General features: G+C 40.6%; 1 protein-coding gene across 2 annotated transcripts in view; it reads right to left on the bottom strand.

Moving 5' to 3' along the window:
- Positions 1-14,705, bottom strand: part of TIMD4 (T cell immunoglobulin and mucin domain containing 4) — a 33,081-nt gene extending 18,376 nt beyond the window's left edge. For both annotated transcript variants that reach the window (XM_016167116.2, XM_016167115.2), the window contains exons 1-5: positions 14,622-14,705; positions 8,768-9,109; positions 6,308-6,619; positions 4,847-4,930; positions 3,625-3,708 (exon numbers count right to left, since the gene is read on the bottom strand). In XM_016167116.2, coding sequence (XP_016022602.2) covers positions 3,625-3,708; positions 4,847-4,930; positions 6,308-6,619; positions 8,768-9,109; positions 14,622-14,679 — 880 coding nt within the window. In that variant the 5' untranslated portion in view covers positions 14,680-14,705. The remainder of the gene's footprint in view (positions 1-3,624; positions 3,709-4,846; positions 4,931-6,307; positions 6,620-8,767; positions 9,110-14,621) is intronic.
- Positions 14,706-14,938: the final 233 nt, after the last annotated feature.

The raw sequence follows: 14,938 nt of genomic DNA, 5'->3' as shown, positions 1-14,938 counted from the left end.
AAAGTAAGATTTGTGTTATTTATTTTATTAAACACTTCCATGTATGAGATTTCATTTAAGAAATGACATAGTGACGTGGCTCTGCTCACCCTGGCTTCAGAGACCTGACCCAGTTGAGACTGGGTCTTTAGAGAACACTCTGGAACCATTTCACACATTCCTGCTGCCCAGCAAGAAACGAATTAATCCTCGGGTTATATGGAAAGACTTAAATTTCTAGGTCCCTGGAGGAGTTAAGAGCTTGTAGCTGGGGTGAGAACCTATGAGGATTCTTATTGTCATTTTTATTGATTTGTGTTTCCAACTGTGTGATCTTGGGCAAATCACCCCACATCTCTGAACTCAGTTCTAGGCCTCTCTGGGTAATGCTAGTTTTAGGGAATAGTAATTGTGACAAGATCCTCTTTTGATTTAAACCAGCCCTCAACCAAGGAAAAAGCTTTGTCATCCAAAAATCACATGAAGAAATGAGGATGGACTGGAAGATATGTAGCCAAGGAAGGAAAAACTCACAGAGACATGCAGGTCCTTTGAAATGGGTTGAAATCACTTACATATAAATGAAGAAATTGCCTCATTCTATAAGAGCCTTCAGCAGGAAAGTCAGGGGCATCAGGGTAGAGCAGACTTGGCTAAATCCAGGCCCGTCATTTCCCGGACGAGCTCCATTTAAATTCTTAAATGGAGGTGATAAGGATATCTATCTCATAGTGTTTTGTGAAAAATCGAAGGCCGTAATGCACGTAAATGTATAATGTTAAAAGAAAGATAGACCTTAGTAGGTGTAAGCTTCTCAAATAAATGCTCTGACCCTCTGTTTCTTTATCTGTAAAACGGGGGATAATATCTGTACATGACTAGGAGGTCATTGTGAGACTTAAGAAAATGCATGTTAAAAATCCTTAGCACAGCAACTAATAACTAAGTCCTTAGTCGAAGGTAACTGCCATTGTTATTATGAATGCTTTATTACCAAACCCAAGAGAGAATAGCAAACGAAAGAACACAACCTTTTATTCCAGACTGGAAAGGAACAAAATAATACCTAAGAGCATGGAATCAGAGCCAGAATTCCAGGGTCTGGCACTTGCAACTGTGTGGCCTCAGGAAGGTTACATAAAATAGGAATATGAACACCGGCTCAAAAGGATTGAATGAAGTGGCCCACGCAAAGAGCTAGGCACTAAGCCAGCACATGATATGTACTCGATGAACCCTGGTTTCTTCCACAATGAGTACGTGTTACATGGAGACTGAGCGACCTTCCTATGAAAAGTTCCTCTTCAGCAGAGCAGCCTCTGGATATGGGAGCAGGAGTGCTCCCTCTCCCAGGAATTATCAAGGAGGAGTGAAATGAAGTATCAAAGATGTTATAGGAGAGGGTAAAAAAGTGATGGAGAGTGGGCAAGGATCTAACACAAATGTTATTTATTTCATTTAGATCTAACACAATTCAGTGTAAATTAGCCTAAGACCTAAATGAAATGAATAACATTTTGGCAACTCCTTGCCCACTCTCCATCACTTTTTCAGTTGCTACCTTCTCTTCTGACAGAAAATAGCCCCCCAACTTTGCCCATCCCACAGACAAAGAAGATTTGGATCTCTGGCACCTAGTTTTGCTTAAATTATCAATATCTAGTCCAGCTTTTGTCTTCCCGCTGTATGAGTTAGTGCATGCCGAAGCTTTTCAACACTAGCTCACCCTTGCATTTCATCCAGATTTATAGTCTTCCTTCAAAACCTATCCCCCTTCCACTCTTCTTGTCTATCCCCTTTCATTCTATCTTCTGAGACTTTGTGAGTGATGGTACATTGACTCCCTCATGGAGTTAAAGGATGGCCGTTGTCTGGCTAATAAACATGTAATGGCTAATAAACAACTCGCTGTTAATCAGAAGAGTAAAAGAATGAGATGACATTTTCTTCTCAGGAGACTGAAGAAAATTAAACGAATGGTCATATCAAAGTGTGAGGAGGATACGGGAAAGCAGATAGTCTGTGGGTGGGAAAAGGAAACAGCACAGCCCTTTCAGAGAACAATTTTGTAATAGCTATTAAAAGTGTACATTTCTTCCAGCCTAGGATTTCTCCTTTTTTGTCACCACCCTAGCTAGAGAAACACTTGCGCAAACGCTTAAGGGGGCACTCACATAAGGAGTGTTCACTGCAGATTATTTACAATAATCAAACATTGGAACAACTGAAATGCTCCTCATTGGACAATGGATTCTATACGTATCCATAGCATAAGGTACTAAACAGCAATTTAACATACTAATGCAGATCTACATGGACTGAGGAAGGAAGGAAGTGATCCAACATATAATGTGAGGTGACTAAAACAAAATGCAGAAGGCTTTATACAGAATGATGGCATTTTATTAAAAAATCACACATACACACACTTCTCCCAAGAAGACATACAAATGGCCAACAAACATATGAAAGAATGCTAAACGTTGCTAACTTTTAGGGAAATGCAAATCAAAACCACAATGAGATACCATCTCACATCTGTTAGAATAGCTATAATCAACAGGACAAGTAATAACAAATGCTGAAGAGGATGTGGAAAAAAAGGAACCCTCATACACTGCTGGCGGGACTGCAGCTTGGTATGGCCACTATAGAAAACAGTGTGGAGGTTCCTCAAAAACTAAGAATTGATCCAGCAATCTCTCTACTGGGTATTTACCCCAAAGACTTGAAAACTCATGTCCGAAAAGATATTTGGACACCGATGTTCATAGCAGCATTATTCATGGTGGCCAGGACATGGAAGCAATCGAAATGTACTACGAAAGATGATTGGCTAAAGAAGCTGTGGTACATATATACAATGGAATATTACTCAGCCATAAGAAGAGATGAAATACTGCCATTTGCAACAACATGGATGGACCTTGAGATAATTATGTTAAGCAAAATAAGCCAGTCAGAAAAAGTTGAAAACCACATGACATGACTTATATGACATCACAGATATAAACCTAAAAGCAATAAACAAACATGACGAACAAACAGAGACTCATGGACATGGACTATAGACTAGTGGTTACTAGAGGGGAGACAGGAGAAATAGATGGGGTAAAATGGGTCAAATATGCAGTAACAGAAAGAAATCCAACTATGGGTGGTAAACATACAATGCAAAATATATGACTTACTATTGAATTGAAACTTACTAGATTTTGTTAACCAACATCACCTTTAAAAAATATCCGCTCTGTATATCTCTACCTCTATACACACATATAAGGGAATGGAAAAAAGAGAATCAAAGAGAATTTTATTCCTACTTTTTAAAAATGTATCCCTCACAAAAATACATCAGTATAATATTCGTGTAATTTAAAATGAATTAGTAAGGTTTTGAAAGGTGATGGGTGATTGTGCAACTAGCATTCCTAGCTTTAAGTCAGTAGTGGCTGAGGAAGAGGGGGTTCAGAAAGAAGGCCGAAGAGGGAAGAAGCCAGGCCCAGTGCTGTTAGCACGTTTCACTTTCATCCTGGCTTGCGGGCGGATGTAGGTTCAAAGTAACTGAATCCCAAGACAAGCAGGCAGACACAAATTGTTCCCACGGCCAAAGACAAAACCATTCATAAGAGCACAGCCCCGTACCTCTTGGCTGAGGAAAAGTCACTATGTCATTCATTTCCCACGTCGATACCTGGGTCGTTGACTGGAGAGCCCAAGCTTTGGACTCTGGAAAAAAAAACAAAGGAAAAGAGAGAATAAACTTAGGTAAATGCTTGTCTTCCTATTTTTGGTGCCCCTCTGTCCTCTAAACTGACATCTGTCATAAAACAAACAAACAAACAAACAAACAAAACAACAACAAAACCCCTCATTTTTACTGAGCACTTAGTACATGTAAGACACTGCTCTAAATGATATACATGCATACTTTCACAAAATCCTCAGAAAAAGACATATAGGAAAGGTGCATTATTATTCTCATTTTACCAACGAGGAAACCAAGTCCCAGAGAGGCTGAGTAGCTTTCGCTAAGTCACACGGCAGGTCAGAGGGAGGCTTTGTGCCCAGGCGGCACGGCTCTAGTACGTGCACATGAACCATTCTACCATGCTGTGTTGTACTGTCACAAGCACTGGTTTATTTACCCCTCAGATGTTGATTTTCCTCCACTTGATTATTTGTAAGCCCCATTAAGGTAACAGCTACCATTTCAGTGCTTACTAATGTGTCAGGCACTCGGCTAGGTCTTTTATATGCATAAAGTTACACAAATCCACAACAAAGCTGGGAATAAACTGAGGCAAGAGATCCCTAGCAAAAAGTCATAGAACTGAGAGTCAAGCCCAGGAAGTCCTCTCTAGCACCCAAAGATATAAATCATCTTATTTTTACGCTAGCCTCTGCCCCTTGGGTCTTAGAAAATACTTAAAAAAGGCTTGATAGATGGATGAAAGGACATGAATAAAAGGACTCCTGCTACTATAAAAAGCCAACCAGTCAAGGTGGTACACCCCTTAGGGGTTTCCATAAAGACTGGTGCGCTTCAAATCAGGATCACAGATAAGCGCCCCCTTGCCTAGAGTGGAAAGGCAAATGTTTAGAGATGTGTTGCCACGGAGAATTGCAGAAATGAATCAAAATCAGTACCTCTCTGTGTCTCTCTCTATCTGTCTCTGTCTCTCCCTCTCCTTTCCCCATAGGAACAAATGCTGCCTTGACATCAGTTTGTCCCAGGGAGACTTCATGGCACACAGGGTCCAAGAGTCATCTCTACTCATCTGATTCAATGACACTCTAGTCGGTATTTCTTTCTCCTCAATCTAAGAAAAGGTAAGGAAAGAAAAGAGAACAAGTGTCCACAAACCTTTGGATGTGGGCAAGTCAGTGCTTCCAAAAGTCTCCTCAGTGCTTCTCTGAGAGTCACTAGACAGAAAGAAAGTTTCTGATTCTGGAAGAGAAAAAAAGTTTGATAAAAGGAAGCTAAGAAGTAACTGTTTGTGCTGAGTAGTGAGATTTAGGACTATAGAAAAGCCTTTGTGCTTTTCTACATATTTCAGGTTTTCTTCAAAGGTTACAAGTGGTTTTTAGAATCTAGGCAAAAACTGCAAATGTTCTATTTTAAGGTGATTATTTTAAAGGCGAAAGTAATAAAAAACACATATAAAATTTATTGGGTTAGGGTTCGTGGATTTTAGGTGACTACTCAGAGCATAATAAAATTAGCCATTTGAATACTATAAAGCTACTTAAATTATCCAGGCCTAATTGATGCAGATGAAATGCTGAAGAAAGCCTTCAAGCCATCTTCTGATTGTTTTCTAATAATCTTATCCTCAGAATATGAGATTGAAACATGGTGGGAGCTTTAATAAGCCCCTATAAGTAATGGAGCTAGTAATTCAGTGAGAGTTCCAAGGTATAGGATCAAGAAGGATTCGCGGGGAGGGGGGGGGGGAAGGAATAAAAAAGAAAGAGGGTAGAATGAGTTCACTATCAGAAAAAATTGTAAAGCGTCTAGAGGCCTTTTTCCAATCAATCAAATGCCTAAGCAGAGACTGAACCCTTAGCAGGATGGAACTTGAGTACCTGTTCTTCAATAAACATCTCCAAGATTTATGGGAGGTCAAATGGAGAAGCAAAATAACGCTGACTTTTTAAAATACACAGAGGAAAAGAAAACAAAAACAAAAACAAAAACAGGGAAAAAGGAAACCATAAAGCAAAAAAAAAAAAAAAAGGAAGTTTAGAGAAACCACAAACACACACACACACACACACACACACACACACACACACATGCACTGTTATGAGCTGAACTGTGCTCCTCCCCAGTTCACATGTTGAAGCCCTAACCCCCAATAGCTCAGAATGCATTTGGAGATGGAGCCTTTAAAGAAGTGACTAAGGTAAAATGAGGTCATTAGGATGGACCCTAATCCAAGGGGACTGGTGTCCTTACAAAGAGAGGAGATTAGGACAGACACACACACAAGGGAAAGACCGTGTGAAGACATAGTGAGAAGATGGCTGTCTATAAACTAAGGAGAGAGGCCCCAGAAGAAATCGACTGCATAGACACCTTGTAGCCTCAGACTTGTAGCCTCCGGAATTGTGAGAAAATAAACTTCTGTTGTTTAAGCCACTCAGTCTGTGGTATTTGTTATAACATTCCTAGAAAACTAACATGACAGACACATACACACACGCGCACACACAACCCAAGAGCAAGTCTCTGGGCTGTCCATTCAGTAGAAGAACCCTGTTCCAAGGGACTCAAGATACATCCAACCAGCAGAAAGAAAATAATGGCCATGGTACCATGTACCTGCATCAAGGGTGGACCCTTTTGTGGAAGGCTCAGTGGTAGGAAGACTTGTGGTTGTCTCAGGGAGGGTTCTCGGTGTGGTCAGAGGGCATGTGGTTGCCGTTGTGAGGGTGGTGGTGGTTCTTGTCTGAAGCGTTGTTCTGGTTGTGAGGTCAGGCGTAGTTATGGCTGTTGTTGGAAGCACAGCTGTTGTTGGAAGCACAGCTGTGGTTGGAAGCACAGCTGTGGTTGGAAGCACAGCTGTGGTTGGAAGCACAGCTGTGGTTGTTGTCATCTCGGTAGTGGTGGTTGGGCGACGAGTGGTCGTTGGGGCTGTAACCAACAGAAGGTATGTCTAGTACCATGTAGAGGCGGAGGAGGAGGAGGAAAACAACACAAATATATGTGGTACCCATTTGTTCCTGTCTATATCTACTGCCCTCGCCTCGTCCACTGGCCTGGACCGTTGTAATGCTCATAAAAATAGGGTTTTTTGCCATTAGCCTTGGCCTTTCCAGTTTATTCTTCACACGTTGACTAGAGAAATCTTTTAAAATGACAAATCTAGTTATCTCAGTCTCCTGCTTAAACTTTTTTTGCTGGGTCCTCCTTGCCCTAAGATAAAGAACCAACCCTCCAGCCCTGCCTGCAAGGCTCCACCTGACCGATCTCATGTCTCCACTCTACTCTTCACATTTTTCCCCAGCCTTTCTTCAGTTCTCTGAACACATTAGTGACCTTCTGGATGGAGAAACTTTGTACCTGCTACTTCCTAGTATCTCTCTCCATTAGGTTGACTCCTACTTAACCCTCGTACCTCAGCTAAAAGGACACCTCTGCATTGAGGTCATCTGTGTTCTGTAAGGGCAATTTATTTGCACTCTCATACTTTACTTTTGCAGTACCTATTGCATTTCTACACAAATAACTATATATTTATTTGATGATTATTGTTTAATATCTACTTCTTCCACTAGACGGTAAGCCCCATGAGGGAAAACATGATATTTATTTTGTTCTCTGGTACAAATCTAATACCTGCCACAGTATAGATCACATAGTAGGTGTTCCAAAAACATCAATGAGTAAATAGATGATTGCATCAAAAGTGAGCCCAAACATAAAGTTTTGGTCAAGCAAGATGAATAAACTCTAGAGATCTACTGAATGACCTTGTATCTACAGTTAACGATAATTAATCCTACACTGGAAAATGTGTTAAGATGGTTGAACTCACACTGAGTTTTCTTTGCACAATAAAATAAAATTAAAATCTAAAAGATTCAGCCCAAAGCGTACAACATAGGTAGAGAATGCAGTCTGTTTCAGATTGTAGAGATTGGTTCACACCAGCACCAGTCACTCCCCAAACATTGGAATTTGGGTTCATTAGTCACAGTTATTCTATAGACACCACCCGTTCAAATATGCCAGATTGCCATGACCTCTAATGGACCAGAAAGATACCATTAGTTTCGAGAGAACTTAGAAATGACCTCATAGAGTATTGAGGTCAACAAATATTTTATAAAACAATAGCTAGTTATACCAGGCTTGAAAAGAGAAGACTTGGATAGGCATCATTTAACTTCAATGAATCAAAATAGTAGTAACTTCTATCTCACAAAGTTGTTGGGAAAAATATTCTTATGTATATGAAAGTTCTCTAATTGAATAATCCACATCAGTTGCTTTTAAGTTTTAGAGTGCAGTAGAGTCCCCTGAGATTTGTTAAGCATCTAGATATCCACACCCTACCTTCCAAGATGCCCATCCAGTTAGGAATGGAGCCCAGGAACCCTCCGTCAATGAAGCAAGTTGAACACTGGGCTTACTTTGAAAGGCTCCATTTCAGACAAACAGGAAAGGTGGCTATTAGCATCCTTCAATTATAGGCTTCCCTCCATATAGTTCAAATCTTTAAAAGTTTCACTATATTCCAAATTTCACAGTCACAGAAGGAAAGAACACCTGAAGATGACTATAAGTGTCTCCAAATCCCACACCTTTTTTCCTTTGCCAGAAATTACAAAGTACTGTCCTATGGGCTGAAGCTGACACACAGATGCACTTAAGTTTACACAGCATACATTTTTCTAAACTTTGAAATATTTGCCAACATGCAAAAATCAGCACAGCTCACACACACACACGCACATACGCACACACATCTGAAACACTAGGCCCAAACTCCAGCAAGGTGACAACCCCCTAGATAAGCAGCAGCTGCCTTTTTCAGACTGACCTTGCAATTTCCTTCCCCACCCAACACACTCCACTCACTCACTCCTACGGCCTTCTTGGCCCCCGTGAGCATTTGCTTCATACCATGGCTCCTCTGGTCAAAGCAACGCTGCCCAATTTAATCTGCCCACTCATTGCTTAAGGAACTAAAGCCTCTCCACCATCGCCCCCTGAATCCATTGCCCACTAACCGCTGACTCTTTTCTTCCACAGAAATGAGCCCCTCCATGTGCTCACCTTGTGTTAACTTCAAACGAATGTTCTTCTTTACGTCATTGAACCAGCCAGGCACCTCTATGCGGCAGCAGTACAGAGTTTCATCATTTCTATTGGCGTTCAAGATGGTCAGGGAGACTTCACCTCTCCAGATAGGCCCCTGAAGTTCGTATTTTTTCAACTTCCTTGAGAGCACCTTCGTCCCATCGGTGCGGAGAAGCTCCTCGTTACATCCAGAGGTGGGACATGTGCCTTTGCCCCAGCACATGCTGTAGCTGCCATGATACCATGATGCGTACATGCAGGGCAGAGTCACCGACTCACCCAAAAACGCTTTCACGACGATCTCTGATCCAGCCGGAGCTATAAAGAAGGATAAAAAACTAGGTATGCACTATTAAAATCTCTCAGATATGCTACACAGTGATTGTATAAATAGATGCTTCCAGGAAGATGGAGAGAGTTGTAGTGTATATGTTTCTTTAGTCTAAATTCTGATGTGCCCTTCACCACAGCCAAGCTCCTAACTCCATATCCTTCCAAGTGGAGAGAGTTGACCCACCTGAGTCTCTGAACTCATTTCCACATCAAACCCTTTTTGCTGATTTAAAAACTCTGACCTTGAGTACCATTCAATTAGCCGATAAACTCTGCAATGGAAAATTGACTCGCTAATGAAAATAACCCTTTAAGTCAGCTCCACTAACTCATATAAACAGGTCTAAAAACAGCACCCTGCCCACTGTATCTCAATAAGCAGTGATCATGTGCTATTAACTTGAATGCCACAGATGGGTTCCCCTCTGTCTTCTAAGTGAGAGAGTGCTATGGCAGGAAGATAGGCTCTTCAACTATATCCCATAGTCTTTCTCTCCTTTCAGTACTAGAAATAGAAATTAATTGCTCTCGATCATTTATTTGCTGTTAGACAATATGAAGTCAGGTGGAGTTTGAGGATTTTTTTTAATATTAGAACTGAAAGGGACCACGGGAATGATGAAGAATGGCAACTGTGACATACAAAAATGTCAGAGAGTTAGATAGGAGGTATCACTATTTCTGAGGTTAAGTGTCTATGTTTCCCAACTTCAGCTGCTCATTGGCATGACCTGAGCAGATTGTTAAAAATATATATTTTATTGTCCAATCCTGAGTCAGAATCTCTGAGGGCAAAGCCCATGGGAGTGGACATAATCAATTTCTTCAGGTCATTCTGAAGACACCTGCCACTCACCCAGTGTGTGAAGAGCACTGGATAAGCTCCTCTAAGATTATATCCATCTCTGAGAAGCTGTGAAACATTTTCAACTGCTGCAAATGTTAAGCCTACTGGTTTAGCTGAACCTCATTAATTGTCCTAAACCAAAAAATAATAGTAATAATAATGCTATTGATGTGAGGGCCAGGCAAGCTGAAGCTCCAGGTCATCAGAACTATATCCAGCAACTCCTTTTTGGGTACCTTGGTCTCTGCTTATTGTTTTCCTCAAAAAACACCCCCCTGAGACTCTCCATTTACTAACTTTTTGGACTCATTTCGCTAAGGTGTGTAAGACATGTCCAGCAGTCCCCTGTTCCTCCCTGACCAAGTATCAGATACATGCAGGTGTCCCTCTCTTAGAGGTGAGCATGAACCCTAAGAGACACCCTGAGGGTAAGCACATGGGTTTTTCACAGTTGGCTCTCATGATGAAGGGTATTCTAAATTCAGACCAGCCTGGAGCCTTCTGTGAACTCACAGTCTCTTCACTTAGCTACAGTGAAAATGTTTCACAGATCATAAATGCTGTGGAAGTTCATTTTGCCCATTATGAAACGAGGGAAGAAGATAAGAAATTCATTGTCATAACCCCCAGCTGTGTTAGCAACACAGAACACATTCACCTAAAACTAGTACCTTCTCAAATATGAGCTTGTTCCCATAAATATTTGGAAAATTAATAAAAAATATATTCAAGAATTATTTCTACTGGAGAAATAATGTTTATTTTCCCAAGTATCATAGTATAGAAGGAGGTATCTTATTATTCAATAAGAAAAGACACAATAGAAAAAGTGGAAAAGGAGATAGCAGTCAATTCATAGGAGAGGAAATATGAGCGGCCAGTAAATTTCACCTATTGGACTGGCAAAAATTTAGAATGTTGTTAACATCAAGTGTTGGCCAGATGGGGACCTGGGGAAAAATATCCTACCAGAGTAAACGGCAATGAGATGAGGTGTGAATTTGTTCAGCCACACTCTGGGGCAACTTGACAGTTTCTATTATACTCGAAATCTGCGTGTGTGCTAGCTGTCCTACGCAATTCCATGTTCTATTTACCCTAGAAAAACCTATTTGCAAATGCTCGTTGCGGCCCTCATATACACGTGAATGGAAGGAACAATGTATATATGAAAAATGGCAAAACTATGGCATGTTCACTTGATGGAATCATGTGTAGAAGACGGTTAGAATTAGATCCGTATCAGTTGGCATGAAAACTCCAAGCCATATTAATGTAAGAAAAGGGCAAATTTCAAAACAACACATAAAAAAGAAAACGATTTGATAAAATAAGTCGAGCAGTTTGTAATTTTTGGCGGGCACAGATGTAGGAAGGTAAAAGCACAGACAAGTATCTAGTAGGATATATACCCAAGAAATCTTGTCAGACACCTTCATGATCATTGGCAAGGAACAGGGACTGGAAGTAGTCTTCTAAAGGGATTTTCAGCTTTATAACATTTTTATTTTTTTCACCAAGGGTGTTTCTGTATTATTCATCTGATTAAACATTAATGTTAAAAAAAAAAAAAAAGAGGAAGCAGAAAATTTGGTGAGGCAGAAAAACATTCATTAGGCTTACACTGTAACCCTCATTTTGTCAGTTATTGCTTTTGTGTTTTTAGAGGAAAACCACAATAATCCTGACCGCATTATCATCGAATGACAAAGGGGACAGATAACAATTCACCTCAGAAAGTGTTTCTAAATTTTTCATGAGATGAAGTATCATATGTCACGTGGAATTAATAAAGTATTAGTACAAGTAAGTAACCAAGCACTTCAGAATTTAGAAACAGGACAGGAAACTGTTCCTTCCCATTACAAAAGTACCCTAGAGCAAAGCAATCATTGGTATCAAATCAATTCTCCTTTTCGGAATTACCCAGGATGGTGGGTACAACCTAAGTTCTGATGCCAGTTTAGTTCCTTCTCCAGCTAGTGCCCTTGAAGAAACGCCCTTCCCCAATCTGTGTCTCAGTTTCACCATCTACAGAGTGAAGGGTTTGATTCGGCATCTTTTAAGAACATATGCAGCTCTGATGGATCCTCATTGATTCTGAGCAGTCACTCTCTTCTAAATTAGTCATTTTTGAAAAAGCACAAATGGAAAACAGACAGTTCACCAGGTGCTGCCTCTTCCAAGAAGCTGCGCTAGCTCAACCAGCAGCTCAGCCAGTGCCTACCCATTAGCAAGAAACGTGGGCTTAGACTCTGGCAGCTTTCAACACAACAAACCCCTCCACACCTCAAGTTCCCAGGACAAGATAAAGACCATTGAAATCGTTGATAAAGAACCTAAGTGTCCATCGATGAATGGTACACACATACAATGGATCTAACACTGTTCTCAAAGGGTCCCCAAATTGGGGACATGGAAAATATAAGTATTGGGTGAAGCCAGAAAACAGGGGGAAGGAATGAAAATAGAAAGATTCAGAGAAAATCTTTCCACTGAATGCCCATGGAACTGTGGGATGCTATTCCAAGGAAACTAAACATTTAATATCTGGATAAACTGAATGGCCCCAATAAAGTACTTATAGATATTGATAAATGGGTGTCTCCCGACAATACCATCCAATTTCTCATCAGTACTGCATGCACCTTGCTCATGCATGCACCTCTCTTAACTTTTTAGTGTGTCACTTTAAATATAAATACACACGCAAGGGTCACCAGACATTTGGGCAAAGTCTTCAGCATGAAACAGATACAAAAGCAATGTCCAAGGTGACTTTTCACTCACATGTCTAGAAAATTGATGAGATAAAGAGCTAGTGGCTGGACAGGCAACCCCCTCTCTCCATATGACCTTTCTGTATAGCGTCTTGGACTTCCTTACAGTATTACGGTATGGCAGTCTCAAAGTAGATGGATTCTTACATAGCATCTGGCTTTCTCAAAAATGAGCATTCCAAGAGGATCAGGAAGAACCTTTGAAGGAAACTGTCTTTGGCGGTTAGTTACCAAAACAACCAAACCAGGGTGGAGCAGAAGAACAGAGGAATAAAATTTTGGGTGGTGGTAGTGAGTGTAACTAATAGATGATCTGATGCAGTTAGAGATTTTAAAAGAGATTTGATAGGTCTTTGACAGCTAGATTGGAATATTTGGGTTAAATTTTGATGGACACAGGAAATTAAGAAAAGGAACAAATAATTATTATAACCAAGAAAGACAAAATATTGTATGAGCCCTAATAAAGGATAAAATATTTCCATTTTGACAGCATGGATGGATCTTGAGAGTATCATGCTAAACAAAATAAATCAGATGGAAAAGGATAAGAATTATATGATTTTGCTCATATGTGGGATATAAAACAGGAAGCAACAAATGAACAAACAAAGAAAACTCATAGACAAAGATAATAGTATGGTGGTTACCGGAGGGGAAGTGGGGTAAGGAGACAATGGAAGGGTAAAGGAGGTTATGGTGACAGAGGGAGACATGATTTTGGGTGGTGAACACAACAATGCAATACATAGATGACATATTATAACATTGTACACTTGAAACTAATACAATGTTATTAACGAATGTCACTCCAATGAACTTAATAAAAATAATAATAATAAATTGATAAAGAAAGCGACGGGGACTGCTTTCATTCCATTAATACTACAGAGTATCTTGGGATAGGAGCAATTCAGTGAGCAATTACTACAGGGTGACAAGTCCTCTGCTGAGGGGACTCCAAGGACAGGCCCTCACAGCGGAAACACCTGAACCGGTCCTGAATGCTCAGGAAAAGCCTGACTTAGGTGGAGAGCTGAGGATACATTGAGTTAGAGAGAGAAAAAAGGCAGAAAGAACAGCATGACAGAGGCTTGAGGGGTAAAAAGAACACCTTTGTTTTCTTTGAAATGTAGGTGTTTTCTCATGCAACACATTTGCAAGATTCATGCCCAAATAACTATGGACTTTTACAACTGCAAGGGACGTTGGACATTGTCTAGTCCTAGAATCACGAATTGTTAAAACTGGTCTTATCCATGTCCCTTATTTCACACATAGAAGAGCCAGAGCAGTTTAGACATATTCCCAATGTCAACCATTAGTGACTGAGACACAACTGCAGCTCAGCATGGCACTTTACACCACCAAGAGGCGAAGGTCTAAACTGGCCCAAACCAGATGTGCATGTTTGCATGGTCCAAAACCTGGAAACGATGTGCAGAGAGAAGCTTCATTTTGAAGCCTCAACCCCAGCAAAAGAAAACAAAACAAAAAGCCAACAAAAACTAAAAATAAAGAGCAAAATAAAAAATATGATAAAAGCTCTCACCAAAACAAATTCTCCTGGCTCTGACTGTGCTAATAATATCCACAGAGGATATTATCTCTGTGTTTCTTCTTAAATTGTCATTTCTGATATTTACACAAATTGCCCCATCTCCCAAAGCCCCAAACTAGTCTCAGGATAAACCCAGTGTAACAGGAAAGAAAGAGAACCTCCAAAGAAGAAACTCTGGTGGGAATGAGGGAGGTGGGATGCAGAGATGAGGTGGACTTCTGCTCTACTGAGACCCAATCAGTCATGGAAACCCATCGCAGGATGCCAAGCCCCTCGGGGACTCCTGCATGGACCAGTTTAGATACTTACTCAGATAAAGTTGCCATAGCTCAATCAGCAGCCAGAGAGTGAGAGGCCCTTTGGACATTTTGACTCTTGTCAGACCCCAGGAGTCTGTCTCTCTGCCCAAAGTCCATATCTTATATTCTAGTTAATGCTGACAGGGCGGGACATTTTGGTTTCATTTCTCTTTTTGTCTCAAAATCTTCCCTTTCCCCCATCCTGAATGGCTTCCCTTAATCTGGGATATATGATAAAATGTGCTGAGCACTTTTCTCCTGGACACTAGTGTGTGTGTTAGAAATGGGCGGGGTGATGGTGTGGGCACACAGGTACTCCATGTATTT

Source organism: Rousettus aegyptiacus, unplaced genomic scaffold, assembly GCF_014176215.1.
Source record: "Rousettus aegyptiacus isolate mRouAeg1 unplaced genomic scaffold, mRouAeg1.p scaffold_m13_p_7, whole genome shotgun sequence".
Lineage (NCBI taxonomy): Eukaryota > Metazoa > Chordata > Mammalia > Chiroptera > Pteropodidae > Rousettus > Rousettus aegyptiacus.
This window is presented reverse-complemented; position numbering and strand designations above follow the sequence as displayed.